At 48.6% G+C, this 27,973-nt stretch overlaps 2 protein-coding genes across 4 annotated transcripts; both read right to left on the bottom strand.

The window, feature by feature from the left end:
- Window positions 1–28: 28 nt before the first annotated feature.
- Window positions 29–8,579, bottom strand: BET1L (Bet1 golgi vesicular membrane trafficking protein like). Its single transcript, XM_083165674.1, has 4 exons — window positions 8,121–8,579; window positions 7,035–7,126; window positions 6,452–6,508; window positions 29–676 (listed from the first exon to the last, which is right to left on the bottom strand). Exons 1-4 carry the CDS (start codon window positions 8,137–8,139, stop codon window positions 509–511), a joined length of 336 nt encoding a protein of 111 aa, XP_083021800.1. The 5' UTR covers window positions 8,140–8,579; the 3' UTR covers window positions 29–508.
- Window positions 8,580–11,833: 3,254 nt separating this feature from the next.
- Window positions 11,834–23,583, bottom strand: SIRT3 (sirtuin 3). 3 transcript variants are annotated; one of them, XM_083165672.1, is made up of 9 exons: window positions 23,477–23,572; window positions 23,155–23,229; window positions 22,925–23,030; window positions 20,802–20,969; window positions 17,164–17,396; window positions 16,904–17,004; window positions 15,684–15,845; window positions 12,298–12,501; window positions 11,834–11,969 (listed from the first exon to the last, which is right to left on the bottom strand). In XM_083165672.1, the coding sequence occupies exons 2-9, from the start codon at window positions 23,222–23,224 to the stop codon at window positions 11,961–11,963; spliced, it is 1,053 nt and encodes a 350-aa protein (XP_083021798.1). In that variant the 5' UTR covers window positions 23,225–23,229; window positions 23,477–23,572; the 3' UTR covers window positions 11,834–11,960. The 3 variants fall into 3 exon arrangements, with proteins under 3 accessions (XP_083021798.1, XP_083021799.1, XP_083021797.1); XM_083165673.1 differs by lacking the exon at window positions 23,155–23,229 and having other exon boundaries at window positions 23,477–23,583; XM_083165671.1 differs by having other exon boundaries at window positions 23,155–23,582.
- Window positions 23,584–27,973: the final 4,390 nt, after the last annotated feature.

The raw sequence follows: 27,973 nt of genomic DNA, 5'->3' as shown, positions 1-27,973 counted from the left end.
CTCTAACGTCAATAGGGATTATACAAAGTTTAATGTATAGCAGCGTTTTTTATTTTAAATTAAAAAAGGAAACATTTTCTTCAGATACATAAATAGATTTCCTTGGTCTCCTACCTTCCATACCAAACACTGTATAAATGTATACACTGGTAGAAGCGCTGCAAAGATAAGCAGACAACACATGTAGTCACTATAACAGATGGAAGCTGCCACTTTACAAACTTGTGGGTCGCACGGTAAACCCCCTTATTTTTAGGTAACCATGAACGGCATTTTGTCGGAGTTTGGTATGTTGCAATTACGTTAATATCTATATGGCTACTTGGATAGCCATTAGCGCACTAATACAATATTAAAAGTTGAATCAATCGGCTGAGTTGTTAAAAGTGATTTGTGAAAGTGCCAAGTTCCTCTTTAGCTTGAGTATTAAGCCAAAGACCCCTTCCCCGCAGGTAGGTAATGGGGTGCATGTGCATTAGGAATGTCTTTATTGTGAAGGTGAATTCCATCACGTACTGGCCCGGGAGACTATAAAGTATAACACGAAGAAGAGTCCCACAAGTCCAGCTGAAACGTAGCACAAGAGCTTGCGATTATCTCGCCCTGAACGAGCCATTCCTGTGAATCGCTTCACACTGCCGCTCAGCAGACCAGTGACACTCATGAAGTCAGAGTCCTATGGAGAAGAGGGAACACATACAGATGTCATATAAGATCACTTTAGGTTACTCAAATGTGAAGACATTTAATTCAAAAATATTTACTAATCAAAGTGGTGCACTGTATGAATAACTCATAATAAATGAGGGGGATAAAGCTATCAAGAGTAGTGAAAAAAAAGTTTAGAAAGTGGTGGTATATGGCCGTAGTGTTGGGATTATTAGTCATTTTTATGGCTAGTTTTGCCTTTAACGTATATAAGGGGATTTTTGTAAGACCTTACCATTCGAACCCCTTTCTCCATCCTGGTGACACAGCTCAACCATGGGATGTAGGAGGGTCCAAAGGAGCCAAGCACCTATGCTAAAGCTTTGCGAGGCAGGCTACTCCCTTCTGCATCCCAGCATTCCTCAGTTCAACTTCCAGAGCACACTAGGATACATTAGCTCAGTACAACGCCTGAACATATTAATATGCACAATCAAGTAATTCTAACCATCATAACATGACCAACATGAAACGGCATTACTTACTGAGCGTAAGGGAGGGATCGCTGTGTCACCAGGATGGAATCAGAGAAAGGGATTTGAACGGTAAGTTCTTACTAAAAAAAACCTTTTCTCTTTCACTCATCCTGGCGACACAGCTCAACCATGGGACGTTCAAGAGCCGGTCCTTTTGGAGGGTACGCTCAGGTCTGCAGTTCTCATCACTGCTCGCCCAAATGAAGTGTCCTGACGCGAACTCACGGAACCTGTCAAATTTGGTGAATGTGTGAACAGAGGACCAAGTGGCAGCCCTGCATACTTGCTCTGCCGTAGCCCCGTGGCGCAACCGACCTGGTGGTATGAGCATTAATTCTGGAGGGCACTGGTCTGCCAGCTTTGGTGTAAGCAAAAAGCAAGTCAGTTTTATGTAGCGCCTTCACTTTGACCACATGAATGCGCAAAGCGCAAACAACATCCAAATTCTTTACTCTGTCCCTATTTCTGACCTCCTCAGGAGGACTGAACACCGGAAGAACAATCTCTTGGTTTAAGAGAGGAAACAACCTTAGGTAAAACCTTAGGAACTGTTCTCAGCACAGCCCTATCATCACAGAATATCAAAAATGAAGACCTACAAGATAGGGCCCCTAACTCAGAAACACGCCTTGCAGAGGCGATTGCCAACTAAAAAGTAAATTTCCAAGTAACAAATTTCAGGTCAGCCGACCTCAACGGTTCAAATGGAGGTTTCTGATAAACCGATAACACCAGGGACAAAATATCAATGCACCACTGGTTGTTTATAAGGAGGCTTCAGCCGAGTACCCCTTGGAGAAAGGTCTGTACCTCCGGTAACAAGGCCACTTTCTTTTGGAAGAAGATAGACAAGGCCGACAATTGTACCTTCAGAGATTGAAGACTTAAGCCTGAAGAGAATCCATCCTGTAAAAATTCTAGAAGTCTAGAAACTTTAAATCTAGACGTGTGAACTTTCTGTCTTGCACACCATCTAATGTACGTTTTCCAAACCCTATAATCGTTTGCTGCAGAAACCGGTTTCCTTGCATTAATCATGGTACGGATAACCGCATCTGAGAAACCCTTCTTCTTTAAGGATAGAGTTTTCAAGAGCCAGGCCGTCAAATTGAGCCGAGCTAGGTCCTGATGAAAGAAGGGCCCTTGTCTGAAAAGGTCTGGCTGAAGAGGAAGACGCCACAACGCCGTCGACAACCTCAGAGTGTTAGAATACCAAGATCTCATGTGGCCAATCCGGAGCTATCAGGATGATGCATACTCCTTGAAACATATGCCATCTTGAAATTCCAGGGCACTGTCATGGCATCCACCACCCAAGACAACGGATCCCTGGTCCTCCCACAGAACCTGGATACTTGACAATTGAGCCGGGACGCCATCAAGTCCACTTCTGGAAGTCCCCAAAGAGCAACAATTTCCTGAAACACCTGTGGATGTAACACCTATTCTCCTTCCAAAAGCTCCTCTCTGCTGAGGAAATCCGCTTACACATTCCCGGAATGAAAACAGAAGATAAGGCCGGAACATTGGCCTCTGCCCACTAGAAGATCCGATACACTTCTTTAATCGCCATCTTGCTGCGAGTGCCCCCTTGGTGATTCAGATACGTCACAGCCGTGGCATTGTCTGATTGGATCCGGATGGGAGATGCCCTCAGAATCTTTGCCGCCTGCAACAGCATCTTCCAGACTGCCCACAGTTCCAGTACATTGATCGGCAATGACAATTCTTCCCTGTACCATAGGCCCTGCAACCTCAACTCTAGGGCCACTGCTCCCCAGCCCGAGACTGGCGTCGGTGGTGACCACCAGCCAATCCCATGACTGAAGAGAATGACCCAATTGGAGAGACTCCACATCTGTCCACCAGAGTAAGGCAGTCCGCGTTTCTGGTGTCAAGATAACCTTCTCTGTTTTCATGGTCTTGGGATTCCCAGACCAACACGCAAAAATTTTCCATTGAAACGGCTGTGAATGGAATCTGGCATACAGAAGTCTCGAAAGTCGCCACCATCTTGCCCAGTAGTTTCAGGCAATGCCATACTCACAGACCGGGTGACTGCAGAATGATCCAGACTAACTGACAAATGTCCCTGGCCTTTAATTCCAGGAGAAATACACAATGAAGATGTGTATCCAGTATGACTCCCAAACACTGAAGTCTCTGAGTGGGACACAGCTGGGACTTCCGTAGATTTACAATCCACCCATCGCTCTGCCGCGCTTCTGTCAGCCCCTGCTGCGCTGTCAGTGTGAGGAAAATTCCCCTGGAAGCCTCACACTGTGCCTGCACTAACTAAGATGTAAAATTAATAAAGAAACAAAAAGGTACTTGTGTACTATCACGGCGCCCATCGCATCGCAGACCATATCGCATGCAATGCGATATCGGGCGATGTTCTACAATGTCATACAATTTTAAAATTGTATGGCATTGTATATGGCATACAATGCCATACAATGCGATGGGATGCGATTATAACTTGTATAAGCACCCTAATGGGTGCTTACAATGTTAAATGCACCCCCACGCCACCCCCCAAGTATAAACGTGAACCCGAAGTGTGGCGAGCGCAGCGAGCTCGCAAGAGGCGGCGGTACGCGTCCTACGACCTTTTCATACCCCCACTATCCACGTCGGCGTGGAGTTGATTTTATAAAGTGTGGCGAGCGCAGCGAGCCCGAAGCCCGAGCGTCCCCTCGCGGGCTTCACAGGTATCCACGTCCCCTCGCTGCGCTCGCCACACTTTATAAAATCAACTCCACGCCGACGTGGATAGTGGGGGTATGAAAAGGTCGTAGGACGCGTACCGCCACCCCTCGCTGCGCTCGCCACGCTTCGGGTTCACGTTTATACTTGGGGGGTGGCGTGGGGGTGCATTTAACCATTGTAAGCACCCATTAGGGTGCTTATACAATTTAATATCGTATTTGGGTCAAAATCGCATCGAATGCCATCGGGTGTATGGCATGCGATGCGATAAAAAAATCGGGCGACTAATTATCGTGGGCGCCGTGCTAGTACACAAGTACCAAAACAAAACACCCTAGCTGCTCTATCGCATGGCTGCAGCAGCAGCCCTTCAGCATAGTACCCACTCCGGTGGGCACCTAAAACGAACTGAGGAACGCAGGTATGCAGAAGGGAGGAGCCTGCCTCGCAAAGCTTTAGCATAGGTGCCTGGCTCATTTGGACCCTCCTACATCCCATGGTTGAGCTGTGTCACCAGGATGGATGAAAGAGAAAGTGATATTAATCAACTATTTGTGTGGATTAACTGTATAGATAGGAAGCTATAGTGTGTGGCATTCAGTAATAGGTATAACTTGAGGTGCCCATACACGTACCGATAACTGCAGCCGTGCGATGCGATGGGATGCGCGCTCCCGCAGGCATCCCATTGCACAGTACAAAAAGTATGTGCTGCACACACATACTGTACTGTGTTTTGATCGCATCACACGTACTTCCCATGCACAACGCATGCAATAAGATGCAATGCTATTTTAGCACAAAACGTACCATATAATCGGTACGTGTATGGGCACCTTTAGACCTTCAGGCTGCCTGAATTTGTTAAATTTGTTATTTTTTTCTGTTACAATATCAGGGGAAGGTGTAACTTATACCCCTTTTAAACCAAAATCCCTGATCCTACCACACATTTTCAATGAAAAGGTAGGTCAACAGGTTAGGCGCAAATAGTCCGGAGTGGATATGTGAATAATCTGGACCCACAATGGGGAGTATTTTTTACCAGAACAAAGATTTATTTCACATACAAATAACATTTAAAAGTGCAAATGCAAATGGATACAAAAAGTGCAAGTGCAGCAGCAGTACAATTTTTCAATTTCAAAGTGACAATGCATTCATTTTTCCAAAAGTGCATGTACAATGAATAAGACGGGGCAATCTGATACTTTTATCTCACCATTCCAAGGAGGTGCGGTGGGCTGGGTGCTAAAGATGGTGGGTCCCGGGTAGCAGGAATGATAGCACCACCGCACAGGCTTTGGATGGGGATTCAGTGATGTTTTTGCAGAGTCCTCCCGTCAGAGTGTTGGCATCCTCATAACATGTTTCGGAAGCTAATTCCTTCCTTCTTCCTTCCACATCTGAAGAAGGAACTAGCTTCCGAAACATGTTATGAGGATGCCAACACTCTGAATCCCCATCTGCAAAAACATCACTGAATCCCCATCCAAAGCCTGTGCGGTGGTGCTATCATTCCTGCTACCCGGGACCCACCATCTTTAGCACCCAGCCCACCGCACCTCCTTGGAATGGTGAGATAAAAGTATCAGATTGCCCCGTCTTATTCATTGTACATGCACTTTTGGAAAAATGAATGCATTGTCACTTTGAAATTGAGAAATTGTACTGCTGCTGCACTTGCACTTTTTGTATCCATTTGCACTTTTAAATGTTATTTGTATGTGAAATAAATCTGTGTTCTGGTAAAAAATACTCCACATTGTGGGTCCAGATTATTCACATATCCACTCCGGACTATTTGCGCCTAACCTGTTGACCTACCTTTTCATTGAACCTGTCTATCCAAGAGTTGGTGTCACTCTTTTTTTGGCAACAGAGGGCTGCAGATAATTCCGCAGTTAAAATAGTGCGCACGGATACCCCCCTACCTTTCTATATCCTACCACACATTTGGAACACGGTTCCAAGCCAGGTTGGATCCGGGATTTTGGACCGTTTACACTGCATTGCCCAACCACATTGTAAACGGGGGCTGGGCTTGGAGGTGACATGGTCTCCAAGCACCGGGACCACAGATCGCCGTGGCCCGGACTGCCGTGCCGGGGGGCAAGCCCAGCACCAGAGGCCCAACCTCCACGTTGACCGCAGGATGCTGCGGTCCAGAGGTTGAGCTTCCCCCATTGCTGTAAACGATGACCCGGCATACCCATTTACACTGCCCTCTACCCAGGTCAGGACCTGGGTAGAAGTCCAGTGTAAAGGAACACGAGTTAACCCCTTTTACGCTGCCGCTGACCCGGGATCACAAGGGAAAAAGCCGGGTTAAAAGGGGTATTAGACAGGGAGCACCATCCCCAATATACTATTAAGAGGGAATTACCACAGAAATAAACAATATTAAATTCTAGTAACAGGGATAGTGCGGATCATCCAATCTCCATAAACCATTAATTTAATTTACAATTAATGCAGAGTTGGCCTTATGCTTTGGCTGACCACTCCACATAACAATAACCACCCAGTAACAGCGACCACGTGCAGCATCTTACCATTCCATCCAAGTACTTGTTATGGTCATCAGTTTCCCTGTCAATGTCCAGCGCAAGCTGCAAAGAGATAGACAAGTTATTAGTGTGAGGTTGGCGCTGACTTCCCTTGCGTTAAATACCAGAGGTGCACTTATCCTCTTAGCTCCTGAGGCTGCAAAGGAAAATCCATCTAAATTAGCATTCTGGTAATTAGGGTGCAAGGAAAATCATTAGGTTCTGTATTTCCCATGGAATCAATGGGATACTATGTGTTATAACAGTGGTTCTCAACAATGCACGGTTTCCAGGTCTCCACACAGAATCCCAGGTGAAATAATTAGCTTTACCTGTGATCTTTTAAAATGTGTCAGTGAATAAGGGTGACCTGGAAAACGTGCAGTTTGGGGGTCCTGAGGACTGAGGTTGAGAACCACTGTTATAGGTTTCTATCATACAGGGGAAAGGCTAAATAATGAAATACCTCCAGGCATTACATACAAAGCTTCGCCTGCATGATTAAACTTGGGACTAATTGGATATGCCGGATTGCGGTCTGTGCCTTTGGCCTGCCCAGGTTTGTATACCATGTAATGGGCGCACTTACTGATTTCAGTCGTGTCACTTTGGAGGATAGATTTTCTGCAAGACGCTTGTTTTCAGCATCAATCATCTCATCCACTGCGCCTGAGTTTGAACCTGTAAAGACAAGAGAAATGTTTATTAGAAACCTTACAGAAAAAAAAACAAAAACCTGACATTACTTATGCATATAGCAGAGGTGAAACATACATGGAGTCTCTTGGTTTATTACAACTGAACCTGCTGACACTATTCAAGAACAAAGAGACGTCTAATGACAGTTTCCTGGGGTCAGTAAGATTGCAGACATGAGGTCATGATGTAGACACCACCATAACGCTGACAGGTACAAAAGTCACCAACCACAATGACTCATTAAACATTCAGACCCAGACAAAATGTCAACAATTTCAGCCATAAGCTAAACATTTTTACCGTGTCAACACTATGAGAGTAGATTTAGTGTTGACATGTAATTGTCAAACATAATGACTAGATTCCTATTTGGGAATCGGGACATCTGTCAGAATGAACTTAGGTCTACAGTCATTAGGTCGACCCCACTAGGTCGACTGGCAGGAAGGTCGACCTGACTTAAGGTCGACATGGGCCAAGGTCGACATGACTTAAGGTCGAATTTGCATAAATGTCGACATGAGGAAGGTCGACTGGTCATAAGGTCGACATGGGTTTTTCACTGTTTTTTTATCCGAATGTCGACACAGTCGACATGGACACAGTTGGCAATGTAGGAGAGGCGCACTGTATAAATCAGAGACTATACTAAACACTGGACAGTAAACACCTAATATTAGATGAAATATAAGGTACTGTAGTAGTAGACTGTAGCTGCAATTGTAGCTAGACAATCTGTGACGCTACAGCTGTTGTGGTACTACAAGTCACAGCATGCCCTGCAGTTACACCACAGTTAGACACAGCTTCTATCGCTACCAAAGCCATAAACGAGAGACTGCAGACAGCACCGGCTGGACCCACAGTTCCAGTGACAGGAGTTGCCCTATTAGATGTCAATGTCCTACAGGAACCGCACACACTCTGGACTACCCTGAGATCACCCGTGGGCATAACAACAACATTGTACAGATACCTCTCCCCCACTCCGCCATCTTCCGTCCCTTCCTCTCTCTGACGTGGCAGGATCTGCAGCGTCAGGGATCCGCCCCCTTCGAGCTACGTCACCTGACAGCTCAACTACTCGTGGTTGACGTAATCAGATGGGCGGGGCCATGTTGTCGAGATGCAAAAGCCACGCCCACATGGGACGCGTTTAGTAGCTAGTAGGTGGTACTAGTGTTGACATGGTTACATGGAAAGTGATGCTCCTCTAGCTGCTGATTGAGGCCCCCTGCTTGTAACTTGAGCACTGCAGGGCTGAGGAGTGGGGTTGCTTTTTTATTCCATTCAAGTTGTTAGTATTTGGATAGCTGACAGACAATGGGCCTGATTCTAGTTGAATCGGTACCCGGCGTGTTTGCACGGGTGACCGATGTTGAAGCCCTGCGCATGTGCATTTTCGCTAATGTGCATGTGCAGGGCTTCTATACGGGCGCCATTGCTACCCGTCCAGTTCTCGGACCAGGATGCCGCAAGTCTAAGTCAGCCAAGACTGACTTAGATTTGCAAGCACTGTAGAAATTTCGGGCCCGCACACTAACCTGCAAATCGATATTTATGCAAACATCCATTCGCAGTAGATATTTGCAAGATGAGAAGGGGTGGGCATTCATATACCCAGCAGGCAGCGTTAGAATGCACGGTAAGCGCAGAACTACCGCTGCTTAGCGAGCCAACCAGTATGACCCCCAATGCCAAAATTGACAGTCAATAGGTCCTCATTCCTCACCTGGGCCCTTATTCTGATCGGTGCGGATATATCCGCGTGCGTTCGGACCGCCGATGTTTTGTGTCTGCGCATGTGCAGAGGCGTCTCTGCGCATGTGCGAGCGGGGAGTACGGCCAAATCCCGCATGATATGTGAACACTCCGAACAGGGGGTGGAGAGGGGCGTGAAGGGCTATTTGGGCTCATTACCATATGCATACGCCCGTTTCATGGGAGTTCCCATGAAAACGCTGGGCGTACGTATGGTAATGCGGCCGTGACGCACGTGTAGGGGGCGGACATATGACATCGCCGGATGTCAGCTGCCCGCCCAGATCTCTGCTTTTGCACGGAAAAATGTCCGTGTGGTCTGAGGTTGCGGGAGCTGGTGGAGCACTCGGTCCTGCATTCGATTGTCTGCGACCATCGAATGATGGGGGAGGTTCCCTGAGATGGAGGAGGCGTATTCCGTGAAAAATACACGTGCGGTCCGTTCGGCCAGCTTCTTACCGCGTACGGACGGAGTTGGCGATCCGTATGGAAGGCGGGGTTTCGCACGCACGGTCCTGGCTGCATAATCGGATCCGGCCGCACTGATCAGAATAAGGGCCCTGATGTTTAGCCATGCCCATCGTTTCATGGGCATTCCCATGCAAATGCGGGCAGAACGCAGTGTGTCACGTGTCGTCAGCCGCCCACCCTGTCTTCGTCCCGGAGCCTGCAAATATGTCAGTCTCCGCTGACTTTTATTTGCGAGCCCAGGAGAAATCATTCGATGTATGGCGACCTTTGAATGATTTCTCCTGCTGCGGGCACATGCGAGGGGATGGGTTTTCATAACACATCCCTTCGTATGGTTGCGAGGAGAAATGGCGGCGGGGGTATTCGGCGGGGCGGCGTCACAAGGTCTCTGTAAGCTGCAAGCTTCGCAGCTTACCGAGCCAATTAGAATCAGGCCCCCTGTGCATTATCCAAACATTTGAACTGACCAAAGAGCCCCTTTCTGAGCCATATGTTTTACTATGTCATGTCCAAACTATGGCCCTTCAGCTGTTGTGAAACTACAAGTCCCATCATGCCTTGCCACAGCTTTGCTGAAGTGCCAGTTTGCCATGCCTGCTCTAGCACATACCCTCCAACATTTTAGCGATGGAAATCGGTACAGGGGGCGTGGTCACATATATAGGGGCGTGTCCATGTGTAGAGGGGGTGTGGCAAAACCTCATATATCCGTGGCCACGCCCCGACCTGAGGATGAACAACATTAATTTTAAAATTGTACTGCACCCCGATCCAAGTCCAGCGGCCGTGATGCCAGTCAGATCACCGGTGGCGGGTGCGCAGGAAGCATGCTGGACGGGTGCGCAGGCAGCGTGCGGGACAGTCAGGTACCCAGGAAGCGTGCTGAGTGCTGACGTCAGACGGCGCTTCAGCGCTGGCTGCCGTGATGCCGCACAAGCCACACTGGGACACAATTATCCTCCTTACTGGGTCTGCGTATATGCGTCCAGCCGTCCACGATCCATCACAGCCTGCAGCCATCGCCTGCGGGCTCAGAGGAGCGGCTACCGACAAAGAAAATCGGTACATCAGTACATTTGATTTTTAGCCGGTACAGTCCTTTAAAAAGCGGTACTGTACCGGCTAAAGCGGTACAGTTGGAGGGTATGCTAGCAGCGGTTCTCAAACTGTGGGTCCTGACCCCAAATTGGGTCCCAACCTTCTCAGCATGGGGTCGCAACTCCATGCTGCTGACCATCAGGCTGATCTGATGACTTTTCTAATCTCAGTCAGTGATTCAAAGAGTCTGAAAAATCTGTTGAATTATCTGTTATTTCAGACTCCGCCAATCATTTTGTGCCTCCACAATGCTGCGATGTATGTGCTGTCTGCTGACTACACATGTGATGTGATGGGTTATGGTATATCAGACTCCTCCCATCACTCTGTGCCTCCACAATGCTGCCATGCATGTGCTGTCCGCTGACTACACATGTGATGTGATGGGTTATGGTATATTAGACTCCTCCCATCATTTTGTGCCTCCACAATGTTGCCATGCATGTGCTGTCTGCTGCCTACATAAACTGTATGATGTGACAGTGGCAGAACTCCAGGAGATAAACGGAGTCTCAAGCTGCCGGGCGCTAAGCCCTGAAGGGGCGCTTCGCTCTTTCACAATTCCTGCTGGCTCAGGGAGCAAGTATCCCCCTCACCCACCACGGATCACTAAGCATATATATATATATACTGTATATATATATATACCAAGAAATAACAGGCGTCACTGCGGGTCTTATATATCAAAAAAACGTGAGTTTACTTGTGTTGAACTTGTGTTGAACAGTCTACGCCGTTTCGGGCATCCGCCCTTCGTAAACTTGTGTTAGACCCGCTGTGACACCTGTTATTTCTTGGTATTTATTGGTGGAATTTTTTTCACTAAGGAGGGCACCCGGGCAAGCTGGATACAGAGAGCGAGGAGTGCCGGACATACAGTAGATATATATGTATATATATATGTATATATATATATATATATATATACAGATGGAGCAGGCTCCATCTTTACAGGGGCTGGCGATTCTATCGCCATCCACCACCAGCGACCGGCTCTCGCCAGAAGCGGCGCACCCCCCCCCCCCCAGTCCCCATCGCCGCCCCCCCCCCAGTCCCCCTCGCCCCCCCCCCCATCCCTGATGAGGATGCCGTCGCGGCGCTGTCCTGAAACTGGGACGTGCGTACGTGTGAGACGCACGCGCTTCCCAGTGTCAGATGGAGCGCCTCTGCGACGGTCATCGCCAGTGCAGGCATGCTGGCAATCCCCGGCCATGGATCAGAGATGCTCCATCTGTATATGCCCGAGTTGGAGGTCGGACGTGCAGACAGGTCTGACCTCTGACTCTGATCCGCAAGGCCTGTGCCTCATACTAATGCCACCTTTGTAATAGTAAATTACAATGCATACTACTTCCATCATTGTCATAGCAAAAATACATTTTAATATGAATAATAAACAGAAAATGGATAATGTGGCAGTATCTTCCTCCCAGCGAGATGCCTCAGACCCACTCCCGAGCCGTAAGTGATGGTCTTTACTGTGACTTCAAGGTTTCTGTGAGGAGAAAACACGTTAGCATGCATGGTTAGTCTGCCCACAGTGGGCACATATTGGGGGGTACTCAATCCTGGGTTCCGACAGTCGGATACCTGTCCCGTTTTCGCCCGGCTCGACCGTTTCTTGACAGGTGGAATGCAATGTTCCACAGCCATGGATTGTCGAGATATGGCCGTGAATTTGACAATACAGGCCACTTCCATCAAAACAGATCCGACTGGTTTGAAAGTCCTATCTGTTTTGTCAAGATCCACCTTCAATGCTGTCGGAAACGGCACCCGTGATTGAATTACCCCCATTGTCTCTTTTCTTTGTTTATTCCCACCTTGCCATTTCTCTCTAGTTCTTCCAATTCACTCTCCCATCCCAGTAGTTGTACAAAGCGTTTCACTCCACTGGTGACCTCTCCTAGTTCCAGCACATTGAGCCCGTCTGAGTTGTTCAGAAATGGTCCTACAGGGTCCCGATTGATAAGGACACGTGGGGTGGAGCGACTAATTGTATATACCAAACTAGCAAATGGTTCCACCTGAAAAGACAGACAGACAGATCCATTAGAGCACACAATGAAGGCTTTTAGCTCTCTGCGTATTATATAAAACATCCATCAAACTGCCAACACTTCTCAGGCCAGTCCTACCTACAAAAGGTATTTTCTGATTTTTTTTTTTTAAATTGTTACAGTTTTTGTGAAAAATCCTGCAAAAACATCTCCATATGTATGAACAGGGCACATTTTTCTTTGACAGAGCAGTTCCCATAGGTTTCCATGGGAACTAATATCTGGCCAACTGTAACAAACTTGCACTGTAATAATAATGATATTGATATAGCACTTTTCTCGCAATAGGACCCAAAGTGCTTCACCATTGTCTTTACAGCTCAAAATATAAAACAAGCTTAACAGTAGATGTCAGAGAAATGCTTGAGTAAATAAGTACGTCTTTAGTCTATTTTTAAATGATTCTACAGTGGGGGCTTCTCACACTGTGCGAGGAATTGAGTTCCATAAAGTTGGAGCAACAAAGTTGAAATCTCGACCCCCAGATGAATTCTAGGAGATTCTGGGTACTGTTAGTAGTCCTTCTTCAGCGGATCGTAGTAATCGAGTAGGACAGTAAGGAATCAGCAGCTGCTGCAGGTACCTTGGGCCCTGGTCATGTAGGGCCTCGAAAGTAAGTAAGCCAATATTAAAATGATTTGCCATTTTACAGGTAGCCAGTGAAGGCAGTAGAGAATGGGAGTTATGTGGCAGGAGTGGGGCTGGTTAGTTAATAGTCTGGCGGAAGCATTTTGTACCAGCTGCAAGCCGTGCAATTCTTTTGCTGGGAGACCCAGGTAGAGAGCATTGCAGTAGTCTAGGCGTGATGATATTAATGCATGTATGACTTTAGGCAGGTCTTCTGAGGGAATTAAGTGCTTGATTCTGGCTATGTTTCTCAGATGAAACAATGAGGATTTGATTGTGGCTGACACCTGATGTTTAAGTGTCAGGCCACTATCCAGGACAACACCCAGATTCCGCACATGATCAGAGTTTTTTAGTGCTGTGCCCCCCAGCGTGAGACCTGTTAGTTGGCTATGCTGCCATCTTGTCCTGTGATTTATCATCAGGACTTCTGTTTTATCAGGGTTCAGTCTCAGCCCACTGGCACTCATCCACTCCTGGAGCTCAGCTAGGCAGCCATTTAAGGTTGTTATTGTGTTATCGGTGCCTGGAGCAAAGGACAGGTACAGTTGTGTATCACCTGCATAGCAGTGGTAGACCAGGCCATGACGTCTGATTATGTCACCCAGTGGAAGCATGTATACTGCAAAAAGCATGGGAGATAGTATAGAGCCCTGTGGGACACCACAATACAACGGCACTGGTGGTGAAGAGTATACTCCACAGGAAACTCTCTGTAACATGCCAGTGAGAAATGATTTGAACCAGCTAAGGACTGTGCCACCCAGACCACAGAAATACTTCAGGTGCTCAATTAGAATCCCATGGTCAATGGTGTCAAATGCTGCAGAGAGGTCCAGAAGGATTAGGATTGAACAGTCTCCTTTATCCCTTGCATTTAGAAGATCATTGAGCACACATACCAGAGCTGTTTCTGTGCTATGTCTTCTCCTGAATCCTGACTGGAATGGATCATTAATGTCATGGGTTGACAGGTGGGTCTCTAGTTGAGTTGCAACCACTTTCTTAATAACCTTTCCTAGAAAAGGAAGATTTGATACTGGCCTGTATTTGGTCATGCAGTCAGGGTCTAAATTAGATTTTTTAAGAAGTGGTCTGACTATTGCTTCCTTTAGTGGTTTGGGAAAAACGCCTGTCTGCAAAGAGCATTGAACTATTTTTGCGAATGCAGGGCCGATTATTTCCATACACCCTAAAAGAAGCTTGGATGGGGCAGGGTCCAGATCACAGTAGGAGGGACGCAACCGCCGGGAAATTCCAGCAATGTATTGTACTGTACATCCACTTGGTCAAAGATGTCCCATGAAGGCAGGTGTCTTACACTGGCAGGCTTGGTATGTTGGTACTCCTTTGTGTTGGTGTCACCCTGGATGTCTGTTGCTTCTAATGGATACACCTCAGCATATGAACATAAATGGTGTGGATTATTAGTGTATATAGACTGTCAATAGGTCAACGCTAAAAGGTCCCAATAGGTGAACATAGACATTTTGGGGTGTCAATGTCAGCACCTGTCAACATGGACCCCTAGTTAGTGTAACGCTTTGCTCAGCACACTTTACCATTCTCAGTTGTAGTCCACATGGTAAAGTATGGAAAAAAGTCTAATAAATGAGGAATAAATGTAATTTCCATGATAACCCGGTTTGAACTTTAAATAAACTGTTTGCTGTTTGTAATGAGATGCCTGGCGCCCAAATCTTACTGCACTTCACTGGCATTTGCACCCACTACCACAAGGCTTCCGTAAGTAAGCTCCTGAGCATACAGGGCTCCCACTGGGGGTGCCGGGTGACTCACCGACAATCTTTTCTCCGACGTCGTAATCCCGATTATCGGGAGCCCGACAGTCGGAATACCAACTTGCACAGGCTATTTTCTCTCGTGGGGGGTCCATGACCCCCATAGAGGGAGAATAGAAAAGGTGGCGAGTGCAGTAAGCCTGCAAGGGACTTCAATGCGCTCACTCCCCTGTTGGGCTCCTGACAGTTGGGATTCCGATGTCGGGGAAACGACGGTCGGAATCCCAACTGTCGGTAAGTTATACCCCCCACTGGTACTTATGCCTAACCCACGACGAGTCAGAGCAGAGTAAGTGTAAAGTATATCAACTGTGACAATGCAGGGGTATTCTGCCATACCCAGTACCAGGCAGGTGTTACATGAACACTGATAGTAATGGCTATGAAACCAATTACATGGAATATGCACAGCTGGAGCAAATTAATCCCACTTGTATTAACAATCTATTAAAATGCAGACTGCCAGGGACAGTGTGAGGACTGGCGGTGGTCGTATTTAAATGCAATTGATAGATTTTAGTAATAAAATATCAAGCAGTGGAAAAACCTTAACTCACAAGCCTTAAAAGATCCCAAAGCTATACTGTACACAGATGGAAACCTACTATATCCATAGTCACTAGTTCTATCACTTAAATAATAGATGCCTATATCATAGGCATTTCTTTTCTGCTGTGACTCTCAGGTGATATCTGCATGTTCCCCATCTGTCTGTCTGACCTCTAGCGAGGTGCCCATCACTATCAGCAGATCTGCCCTGGGGAAATCCGTCAGGTGCAGGAGGAAGCGAGGTGGTAGTTGTTCTCCAAAGAATACAATGTCCGGTTTGATGAGGCCGCCACACGATGAACAGCGAGGGACTCGGGACTCCAACACAGCCTCCTGGAAAAATGACAGAAAACAGTGGAACCAAGATCAGGACTTTGCATGGTAATCCTTCCAAACAGATGATTACTGTACTTCTCCCATTACACATCTAACTGTACCCGCATCATTGGTCACTTCCAACACAGGGTAAAGGGGCCTACACATGGGGAGATGTTGCTGAGCGATCTGAGAAATTTAAAATCGCTCAGGATCGCTCAGCACAGAGCAGAGTGTGCTGAGCGATCTCTCAGGGCCGGTGAGAACACTAGCCCTGATCGGAGATTAACTAGATTTATCCAGCATGCTGGATCTCCAAATATCAGCTGCCCGCCTACTTCCCCCTGAACATGCAGGCATATGTAATGTTGCTCAGAGCAACATTATATATGCGTGTACCTTCCACATCTTTCCATGGTCGCCGACCATGGAAAGATGTGGGAGGTTCCCCCTGGCCTGCAAATGGATGTTACTGTGTTACATCCATTCGCATGTCCTGCGTGCGAAACGCGCTTGCGAATGGGTGGCGCCAGCCGACCACTCACAAGGCAGGGTTTGGTGGACCCAGCCTTGCGAATCATCCTGATTAAGGGCCATAATCCGTCCCTGGTTTAATAGAGGTGTCCAAGCAAATGTCCCTATTTTCCATAACTATCTGGACAGTACAATTCCTTTTATCATGTTTATTTAATGCAAGTTGTTATTAGATGGCTTTGTAAGTGTTTATGGATTTAATGTTTAAATAAAATAAGTTAGGTAAGAATGTTCTGAGGAGGGGGTGTACTGCACCAGGGTCTGTAAAGAGATGTCCCTAAATTAACCCGGGATCTTTACTAGTTCCACCCTACAACTAGATCGGCTTTACAAGCAATCCTGAACTATGGAACGATAGCAACTGCTCATAATTAAAACCGGATTATAAAATGCTGAACAATCCTAATCTGCACAGACTACTGGGATATAAATGATATAACAGCAGCACTGGTCATATGTATACAAGCAAATCCAAAGCCTGCAGTCACCAATATCACACAACATAATGCATGGTGCACCATGACAGATACATTACCACTCACACTGAAGGCCTCTCCTGGGTAATCTTTAAGACACATGGTGCACGTGGAAGAGGAAAATGAGCCATGAGCTTCTACCAATTTTTCGACTGGTATTCCGGCCACTGCAATAAAACATCTGTGATAGAATGTGTATATTTAACCTCGGTCTTCTGGAAGGCTTTGGCAGCCCCCTATTCAACCTGGACCACACAAGTTCACTATTTCCCCTGCGTGACTGTGTTCTAGAACAGATAAAGTGCGTGAGGTTACAGCACCCTCACCTCTCTCCAATCCATCGATATTCTGTGTGTAGAGGCGTAACAGTACCCTTTTGTCATTCAGGAGACGCAGAAAGTAATGAGCTGGATTGGGATGGTGACGTCCAGGTAGGAGCTCTTGGGAAAGACGCAAGAAGGCATGAGGCTCCCGCAAGAAGTAGCTTATATCGAATATGGCTTCAGGGTATGGGAGGGAATATTCCTGCAGTTTACTGTACAGGCCACTAGAGGGAGACCTGCAGCAAGAAAGACATGAGAGACACAAAATGTAATAATAATAATAATAATAATAATAATAAAATAACTCCATACCTCTCAGCATTTGGGATATTTAACTCAGTACTCCTGGGCAGCGAAGCTGCTTGCGTGTCCAAAAGGGGGGCCCTATGTTAAAAGGGGCGTGTCTTCATGTGAATGACGCAACAGTGAGTCATGTTTCCCATTTTCATCACTGTGACGGCATGCCTAACGCTCTGGGAGCAGCTGGCCATGCCCCCATCCTCTCTGTCTCCCCTGAATAGACGCTGTGCGCGTGCACACAGACTCTATTTACTGCTGGCAGCGATTGAGAAAGGGGCCTCCATACTACCCCCCACTGCAGGACATTGTGGCAGGCGGGTTGTACAGTCCAAAAAAGTGACTGTCCAACCCGTGAAAAGTGGGACAGTCGGGATTTAAGTAATGCAGCTATAGACAATCCGCACATATATAAAAAAGAAAACTCTCTAACTATGCGCTCTAGGTTATGTATTCCAGGGTTCCAGGGTCCCCCTCCCGGTACCCCGGAAAGGGTGGCAATCCTCCCGCATATCCCCCCCAGTGTCCCTTAATTAGCCACGACCTCATTTTCATACGAGAATAGACGCTGTGCGCGTGCGCACAGCGTCTATTCTATTAGATTGGGGGGTCTCCCAACTGCCACCCCCCCACAGCGGGACAATGCCTGCCACGGGTGGGACAGGACTCGAAAATCGGGACTGTCCCGCTGTAATCGTGACAGTTGGAAGGTATGCGGCATTGCACGGTGGGGGGCGGGGCTAAAATGCTGTGATGCTGTAGACATGCCCCCAACAGGGCATCATCTGTGTGGCCACGCCCCCGGACCGCCTCTTTTTCCAGTCCTGGAAATGGCCCCGCCCCCCTGCCTGACAGAGCTGGCTGCCCTCTCCCGGAGAGTCAAAAGTCGGCAACTATGATGTATTCTAACCTTAAAAGGTACTAGGTGAGGCAGACATCTTGGGCGCACTGCGTATGATTACCTTGGGTTGCTGCACCTGATCTTCTCTTAACTGATCATCCATATCGATGAACTCAACACTCACAAGTTGTGCAATACAAAAGCAATCATTTTTTCTTTTTTTTTTATTGCAAATAACAAATCACCCGATGAGGAGCCACACTGCTTATATTTATGTGAGCAATGTCACAGTGTGGTACAGCACCACAGGTTGTACAATAAAAAGACCAATTATTTTCTTATTTCTTTGAAAATGCCAACTTGCAGCGTGGAATCACATAGCTTATATTTATTCAGTCAACAAAAGTGTAGTTGCGTTCAGAGTACACAGATTTTATAAAAAAAAAGAGCAAATACCTTCTTTTTTAAAATGGTAACAAAATTCTGTGAGTGAAGCCCTATACACACTAGAGCAGTGGTGGCCAACCCATGGCTCTTGAGCCTCATGCGGCTCTCCCCTTGTAAAGTGAGGCTCCTGCTCCCACTGCTGCCCGCCGCCCACTGTCCGTCCCAGTCCCCCCTGCTGCCGGTTCCCTGAATCCCTTCTCCTTCTGAGGGGAGGAGAGCACGCATCGCGCATCTCTCCTACCCCTTACTGTGCATCCTTGTGACTGGGCCGTCCGCCAATCAGAGCTCGCAGGCCAGCAGCCAATCAGGAGCCGGCCAGCGAGCTTTGATTGGTAGACAGACCAGTCACAGGGAAGTGAGGGGGAAGGAGACGCGCGGTGTGCTGTGCTCTCCTCCCATCAGTGACATGATGTCGGCTCTTTAGCTTGACTACCGATATTTTTCGGCTCTTTATCTATGACCGGTTGGCCACCCCTGCACTAGAGGATATTCTGAACAATATCGTCTAGGGTGTACACTCAATATTGCTAATGATGTGTGCTTCCGTGTGCCGGGTCTGAACACGCAGGTCAATTTGGCTATGTAGCCAAACGACCTGCTGGTCCAGCGGTTCACAGTGAAGTCACTGAATGAGTAATTATTGGATATAATTCAGTGTGTGCACGCAATAATGAGACCCACAGCCCATATGGTTATTTATCATTTAGTGTGTATGGGGCCGCCGCCATATAGTGTGTATGGAGCTTTACACCTCTTTTATGTATTACGTATAGCCTGCGGGGTCACAGTACAGCAACAATTACACACTTATGCCGCCCATACATGGTGCAACGCGCACAGTGTGTTCTAAACTAGATTGCATCTACTTAAAGCACCATGTGTTTTGAATTAGATACTTTATGTGCTGTGCGCGCATCTCGTCCTGCTCGTACACTGGACCGTGTATGGGCGGCATAAGATAATAGATGAAACTAAGGGTTTTTGATCTTGATCAGGGATCCTGATTCTGGTTGACTCGGTAATCTGCGAAGCTCGCAGCTTACCAAGTTCCAAAGTGTCCACCTTGCTACCCCGCCGAATCACCGCCGCCATATCACCTCACAACCATGCGAGGGGATGTGTCAGAAAGACCATCACCGACCATCTAATGATTTCTCCAGGGCTCGCAAATATAAGCAAGTGGAGACTGACTGATATTTGTGGGCTTGTGGCCGAATACAGGGAACGCTGCTGACGTCACACCGCCATTTACAGGGGAACACCCATGTCGGACCGCAGCCACTGCTCCCATCCACCCCCGTCAAGCTTCCCTTGTCTGTGCGTCATGCAGTGAAGTTCAGCGTGGGTGCTCGCACCGAAGCCCTGCACATGCGCTTAGCTAATTATGGGCATGCACAGAGCATGACCATCGGTCCCCCATTTGAGCCGTGGATCAGAATGAGGGCACAATTCCTGCCCTATATAAATAATAAATAATAACTTACTATCTGCCTGTACTGCAATCTATCTCGGCCAATATAACACTAAGCAACACTGGAATGTATGGACACAGTGGACACAGATACGGGTCAGCTCAGCCACTGGAGTGAATAGACAGGGCCTGATTCAGACTTGTTCGCTGCTCTGCGATCAGATAGCTGTCACCCCACCAGAGTGAAACCTCCCCCCAGGGCAAGGCTGGGGATGGTTTGGGAAAATCACCCTGATCGGAGCAATCACCATCTGATGATCTTCCCAATGTGTGTAACCCATAAACTACTCTGCCTGTGCGATACAAACTGGCTGCCCGAGGCCGGAGCGGACGCCATGCATTCTCCCTGCAACCAATAGGCACGCCAACATTTGCCTTGACACTCCCAAATAACCGCCGGGTACCACCCACAAACGCCGGCTTCCTGTCAGTCTACAGGGGCTGGCTTGCGATTTTAAAAATTGCTAAATTTTGTCGCCGTTTGGCATCACATCCGCGTACAGTGATCCGTATGCATGCACATAGTGATCAGGTCTAAACAGGAAAACAGGAACAATCCTAGTAAACGCAGCAGGTTGTATTCACCTGAAATCTGGGATGCCACTGTCTGTACTGATACCTGCGCCCACCATTACTAATATTCGGCGGTATAAGCCTTCCTTTATCCCATGTGCCACATCGGAGAGGGAGAGACCACTGTCCTTGCTGTCGCTTCCTCTGTGGTGAGCGGTGCTGCTGTGAGCTCGTACCCAGCTGTGACAAGGGGGGGAAATATAACAATTACTATTATTATCTTTTATTTATATCATGCCCTAGTGCTGTGCAGGGAAAATGACAAATATACACAGAATCAGCACAACTCATGAGTGGACGACAGTCAAGGGTGACACTAATAGAGTGGAAGGCCATGCTCGCAAGAGCTTGGACTAAGGGACCATGGTCCTCATTCAGACAGGTGCGCAATCCTGATGGTTTGTACACATTTCCGATTGTTAGAAATCGGCACCTGTCAGGTCTAATGTGAGATCGTTATGCATGGTCAGGTCTTTTAATACGAGTTTGCTCGCAGAACTTCCTTAGCCGCAGCATGATTCGCACGCTGCTGCATTTTGCAAGACGGATTAAGGGCAGCAACGGGTACTATTCTACAAGATGGGGCATGTCACCCCCTTGTGCAGAGCCCGGGGAGTGTGTCTTCATACCCAGACCTCCTGTTCCTGCTGAGTGAGTTCTGGCGGTTATGCGGAGTTACGGTGCCCGGGCACAGGTTCCGATTTATCTGTTTTCACTCGATTCCAACAGATCGGGTGAAAAGTAGCCAAATCAAACCTGCTATGGCATCCGATCCGGGGTCCTGTGCGCATCGGAGACGGAGATCATACGTGCTGCACGTATGATCTCCGACTTGGCCCCCCACCCTGCAGCAGGGATCACATGCAGAAGGTCCTGGGCGGCTGAAGGGGATCGGATGGGCATACATTTCTGAATACGGACCTCTTGGGGTAATTCAGACCTGATCACACGGCCACAAATTTGCAGTGGCTATTGTTCAGGTACGTGCTGCCTGCCATAGTGAAATCCTGTCTTGTAAATGAATGCGTTGGCTCTGTGAATAGATGTTTATGGCTGCAAAATTTATGTTCAAAACCAGTCGTAAGCCGCTCACCATCTAATGGTTTTCCACTGGGCACCAGTCATCACAGACTCAGATGGCGGGATGTACAGTACTAAAGGGAAAATGCGTTAAAACAGGGGTACTACCGCATTTTCCTATGTACCAATACCCGTCCACCCCGTCTTCCTCTGGCAGAGTATCGCCACCCTCTGGGTCCGCGCGCCCGCCCCCCCCCCCCCTTCCGGTCCTCCGTTGATCTCCTCCTCCCCCAGCAGGTGTCACAGCCGGGAGGACATCCGGCTGCAGGGGGAGGAGGAGATGCAGGGGGACACTGGCAGCTGCCGGGATGTGACGGAGACCCCCGCAGACCACATCACAGGTATCGCGGGGGTCTCCGTCACCGCAACCCGATGCTAGCCGCATATATTAGTACATATCGCGGTGGCTGTCAGGCGAAGGGCGGCGATATGTACTAACCGCCCTTCGCCTGACGCATCGTAGCGGCTGTCAGGCGAAGGGCGGCGATGTAAATTAATACATCCCGCCCAGAGTAATCAGAGCCTTACTCGGTGGCTGGGATGAATACGGGCATATCCAGCCTGATACTAACATCACACACCCTCCCCTAAAACCCTTGGGCACGCCTGGGTCTTCCGTCACTACCAGCGGTTTTTCTGGCACGCCTAACGTTCTTCTTGGCACTCCCATTATCAGCCAGCCATCATCCCCAGACTTCCTGTCAATCACCGTGTTAATGTCTAGTGAAGGAACAATGCAGCAGGCTTTCAACGTACAGTAGGATGGCCTCGCGCATGCATACTAAAGGCCCTACGCATTCGCAGTCTATCGATAATCGGCCGCCGTGCGATCAGGCTCTGAATTACCCCCCTATGTATAGGAGCAGATTTTAGTGCGTTCATATACTGAGATTTACAGAAAAGACACTTGACACCTTTAGAACACAGCTCAGACAATTAAAAGGAGCACCCAGAACGCGGATATAATATGTACTCAATGTTTTGAAACTATTTTTGTTTTAATTGTGAACAAAACATCTGTTATACATGCCTACAGAAATGGATTCATTGCTTACCTTTGTTGTGAATGGGGCCCATGTGTAATGCATCTGGACAATAGTGATAATCTGCTCCTAGCAGCACACGGCAGCAGCTGACATGAGCTGACCTGAACGCTTCTCGCTGAGAAGAGGAGACTGGAAGTCAGGCTCAGGACGACCGTACAGATAGGACACATATACAGTTCTGCCATACTGGTTGCTGTCACTGACAGGCCAGGGGACAATAATATATTATACCGTAATACCTGTCAGAGACTGTGAGAGTGCAGACACCAGAACCATTCTCCTTACAGAGGAAACACATAACAGAGCCATCTGTCCTGTAATGTACACAATCAGCTATACTATGAACCCCGGCATTGGTCCTTCATCAGTGTGTATAATGGTCATTCCTATGTCACAATGCCTGTATTACATGTGCACGGTGCTATATGCAGTTATTGCTATACAGAGTCCTTGTATATAACCATATACTGTATATATAAGCTCTGTGCTGTCCCTGTGTATATACATGCAGTATGGAGGTGTCTGTCACAGTGCGTGCACTATACAGTATGTAACACTTACTGCAGAGTAACTAGATAATATGAGAGTCTGGATTATACTGCTCTGTGGCTCAGTGTGTGCTGTATCCTTCCTGTGTCTGTGCTGCTGTGCTCTATGCTGGGCTGATTGACACTGTAAGTTCTGTCACATGTACTACTGCTGGCCCTCCCCCAGCACTCACCAATAGGCTGTGAGCTGGCCTAGCCTGCCCTGGGTCCTGCTACTGCTGCTGTATGCTTATTCCCTTCCATTTGACATAACCTTGACTGGTTAAGGGGCAGATTTACATTGCTGTCGCACATCATTAACCCCTGCATTACTGGAAAGAAAAGCAGCATGTCCATTATTACAAATACACACACAGGGTTTTCTGTTACCTTAAAGCACAAGTTCTCAAAGTCGGTCCCCGGGACCCCACACAGTGCATGTTATGCAGGTCTCCTCACAGAGTTAAGGTAAATAATTAGCTCCACCTTTGGATCTTTTAAAATGTGTCAGTCAGTAATGAGTGCACCTGTCGGGTGACCTGGATAATGGAAACTGTGTGGGGTCCTGAGGATTGAGTTTGAGAACCGCTGCCTTAGAGCATACTTACCTACCCTCTCGGAATGGCCGGGAAGGTCAAGAAAATAGGGTCCGCCTCCTGGCCCCCTGAAAGGGTGGGCAAGACTCCCACATTTAGTGCCCCCCCCCCGCATTAGCCCCCACACCCCTTCCCTCCATTCCAGTACCAGTCAAATACCAGCATTCGTGGCTCTTTGGGGAGGGGGTGCGGCTAAAATAATGCAAATCGCATCATTTAGTACCACCTCCCCGAAGAGCAGCAAATTGCGGCATTTCCCGTAATGGGGTGGGACTAAATCACAGCATGCCCCACCCCCAGAAACAGCTGCAAAGAGTCTCATCTACAGGCTTCTCCGGTAAAGGAGACCATCAAAGTAGGCAAGTATGCCTAAAGGTCCATACACACTGGGCGACTATGCCCAGTGTGTATGGACAGCAATGATGTTAATCATCGCTGCGGGGAAAGCTGCTCAGTGCATACACACTGAGCGGCTTTCCCCCTGCCCGGCGCCTACGGAGTGGGGAGGGGGGGGGTGACGGCGTTGCATAGCAAAGTGCTATGCAAAGCCGTCCTGAAAGCCTCTCATCTACTGGTATTACCAGCAGATGAACGAATTTCCTGGCGATGTTGCGGGAGTGCGCAGCAGCGCTCATCGCCGGACTATACACACTGGGCGGCTTTGAGCTGAAAGCCGCTCAAACCTGCTGTTTTGAGCGACTCTCAGCTTAAAGTCGCCCAGTGTGTATGGGCCTTTAGAGAGCCAGGAAATGTCAGGATTCTAGGTGGATATCTATATAAAAAAGAGGGTATGGAATTGCTTGGCATACTGTACATTGTACAATTATCTGGGTATTGGCGGATCTAATAAATATCAGTTTATTTATTTAGCGTTCTTTCTCCAACAGGACTCAAGGCGCTTCCCAGATAACACACATACTAAGATGGGAGTGCTATTGAAGATGGGATGTTGCCAATCAGATTCTATTATCTTCTAGAATGTGCTAAGTATATAGAAGTCGAATCTGATTGGTTGCTATGGGCAACATCCCATCTTCAATAGAACTCCCATCTTGAGATGATGAGATGAGATTCACTTATCTTAAGGCCCCCATACATTAGGCCGACTTGTCCTAGGGACATGTCGGACCCAATTTACCTGCGAGCCGCCCGGCAGCTCCCCGGGAGGCTCACATACAATTTGGCACTTGATGTGCCATTTTTTACATGGGATAAATCGCATGCGATTTATCCCATGTTAAAAAAAACCCGGGGAGCTGCAGGGCGGTGAGGAGTAGTGGGGGCGGGCAGCGGCAGTAGTGGGGGCGGGCAGCGGCGGCGGGAAGCCAGCGGTGGTGGTGGGGGCGGCCAGCGGTAGTGGTGGGGGCGGCCAACGGTGGTGGGGGCGGGCAGCGGGTGCGGTGAGCGCTGCTGACCTGGCCGGGCAGTGTACTTACTTACATAGCAGCAGCGGGGACGGGCAGCGCAGTGGCGGCTATTATATTTTGAAAATACTTGTCAAATGACCGGCTGCTCTCTGATTGGCCGGAGAGCTCTCAGCCAATCAGAGAGCGGCCGGTCATTTGACAAGTATTTTCAAAATATAATAGCCGCCACTGCGCTGCCCGTCCCCGCTGCTGCTATGTAAGTAAGTACACTGCCCGGCCAGGTCAGCAGCGCTCACCGCAGCTCTCAGCCAATCAGAGAGCGGCCGGTCATTTGACAAGTATTTTCAAAATATAATAGCCGCCACTGCGCTGCCCGTCCCCGCTGCTGCTATGTAAGTAAGTACACTGCCCGGCCAGGTCAGCAGCGCTCACCGCACCCGCCGCCCGCCCCCACCACCGCTGGCCGCTGCCCGCACGCACCACCGCCCGGCCAGGTCAGTCAGCCGGTGCTCAGGGACCCGCTGCCCGCCCGGTGTCTGCATGCATATGCCTGTCAGGTGGCAGGCATATGCATACAGGGAGGTCGGACGTGATCGTATGTACAGACCGTCCGACCTCCCTGAGGTCGGACATGATCGTATGTACAGACCGTCCGACCTCCCTGATCCGGTCCGATGCGCACGGGACCGCGGATCGGATCAGATATCACACACATACGATTTTGGGCCGATTTCATCCGATTATGGGCACCAAGTGCCGAAATCGGATGAAATCGGACCAAAATCGCATAGTGTATGGGGGCCTTTAGTAAATGTACCCCGCCGAATCATTCAGCTTGGCAATATTTTTTGAGTTGCAATTTGCATGCTTTGGCCAGTGTATGCCCTGCCACTGTCCACCAACCAACATTTCCCCTATTCCTTCACATGGGGGGAACAAGGAAATGTCTCCTCTTAACCGCCATGTTATAGGCCGTGTTTGAAAAAGTACAGGAGCTGATTGGCTGGCAGATTACCTGGCATGGTTACTCAATAGCTGCATTACTCCCTAATGCAGCTATTGTGTAACCCAGGGTTGCCGACCCTCCCGGAATTTCCGGGAGTCTCCCGAAAATCGGGACCCCCTCCCGGCCCCCCGGAAGGGTGGGCAACCCTCCCGGATTCAGGGGGGACCCCCGCTGTCCCCCGGATGGCGGCATTAAAATGCCGCAATCCTCGGGTCTCAGAGGAGGGGGCGGAGCAAAAATGGCACAATCGCGTCATAAGCCCTCACTCATAAACCCCGCCCCCTGAGCGGCTGCGGAAACTCTCCTCTCCGGGCTTCTCCCGGAGAGGAGAATCTTAAAGTCGGCAACCCTGGTGTAACCCTACACTGGGGAGAGATAATGTGGAAAAAGGTAATCTGCCAGCCAATCAGCACCTGTCATTTTTTCAAACACAGCCTATAACATGGCAGTTAAGAGATAATTGGCTTGTATTTGATCTCCTTTCACTTTATCACTCTCCTAGGCTTAGACCATACTTGCCTACCCTACCGGAATGGCCAGGAGTACCTCCCAGAAATATGGGCAAATCTCCGACATCCACTTGAAACCCAGCCCCCCTCCCCGTCCTTCTGTGGCCGCTGACTTATGACCATTAAGCCCATACGAAAAGACGGCCCTGAAGAGAGGGTCTGGTGTGAGAGGTCACGGTAGTGTCTAGATTCCCTTCAGTTTTGACAATTTTCCCATCATGCTCTGGGACCGGTCCACGTATACCTAGAGGGGGAATATCATACCTCCCTACATGTCCCTCTCCAGGAGGGACACATTGCTCTGTTTCTGGACTTCCCTCTTAATGTATGATTGCCATCACCTGTTTTATACAGGTCCATGTGTAAGAAAGGTGTTTCCACACAGCATACCTCCCAACTTTTGTCCTTGTAGATGCGGGACGCTGCTCCTTCGCGCCGGAGGCGCGGCGAATTTTCAGGGGGCGTGGCCTAATTTCGGGGGCGTGGCCTATACTCGCGGCTCCCCGCGAGGCCACGCCCCCATTTTGCCGCTATGGGGGCATGACCCAGAGGCTCTGTGAGCCTCTAGCCATGCCCCCAGCCCCCTGGCTGCGGGAATAGACGCTGTGCGCATGCGCACAGCGTCTATTCCCCGCTGTTTAGCAGCCGACAGGGGGGACTCCCAACAGCCCCCCCACTCCGCGGGACACTGCCGCCCGCGGGTGGGACATCGGGACAGGCCCTGACAATCGGGACTGTCCCGATAAAATCGGGACTGTTGGGAGGTATGACACAGGTTATAGCAATCATAAATTAAGAGGGAAGTCAAGAAAGAGAGCATTGTGTCCCTCCTGGAGCGAAGCGAGCCACCACGCCCGAAGCGTGTGAGCGTAGCGAGCCCGCGAGGGTACAATGCAGCTAAAATAAAACAAAATAAATTACACCTACGTGAATTACAGATAAAATAAAAAATGTTGTGAGGGCATCTAACAACTTCCGCCCTCACTGAACATCATATCCTGTAATCAAAACTGAAGGGGTTCCATTCTGAACAATGGTGGCTGCTAGAGCCAT

This window comes from Crinia signifera, chromosome 11 (assembly GCF_055691185.1).
Source record: "Crinia signifera chromosome 11, ASM5569118v1, whole genome shotgun sequence".
Taxonomy (NCBI): domain Eukaryota; kingdom Metazoa; phylum Chordata; class Amphibia; order Anura; family Myobatrachidae; genus Crinia; species Crinia signifera.
This window is presented reverse-complemented; position numbering and strand designations above follow the sequence as displayed.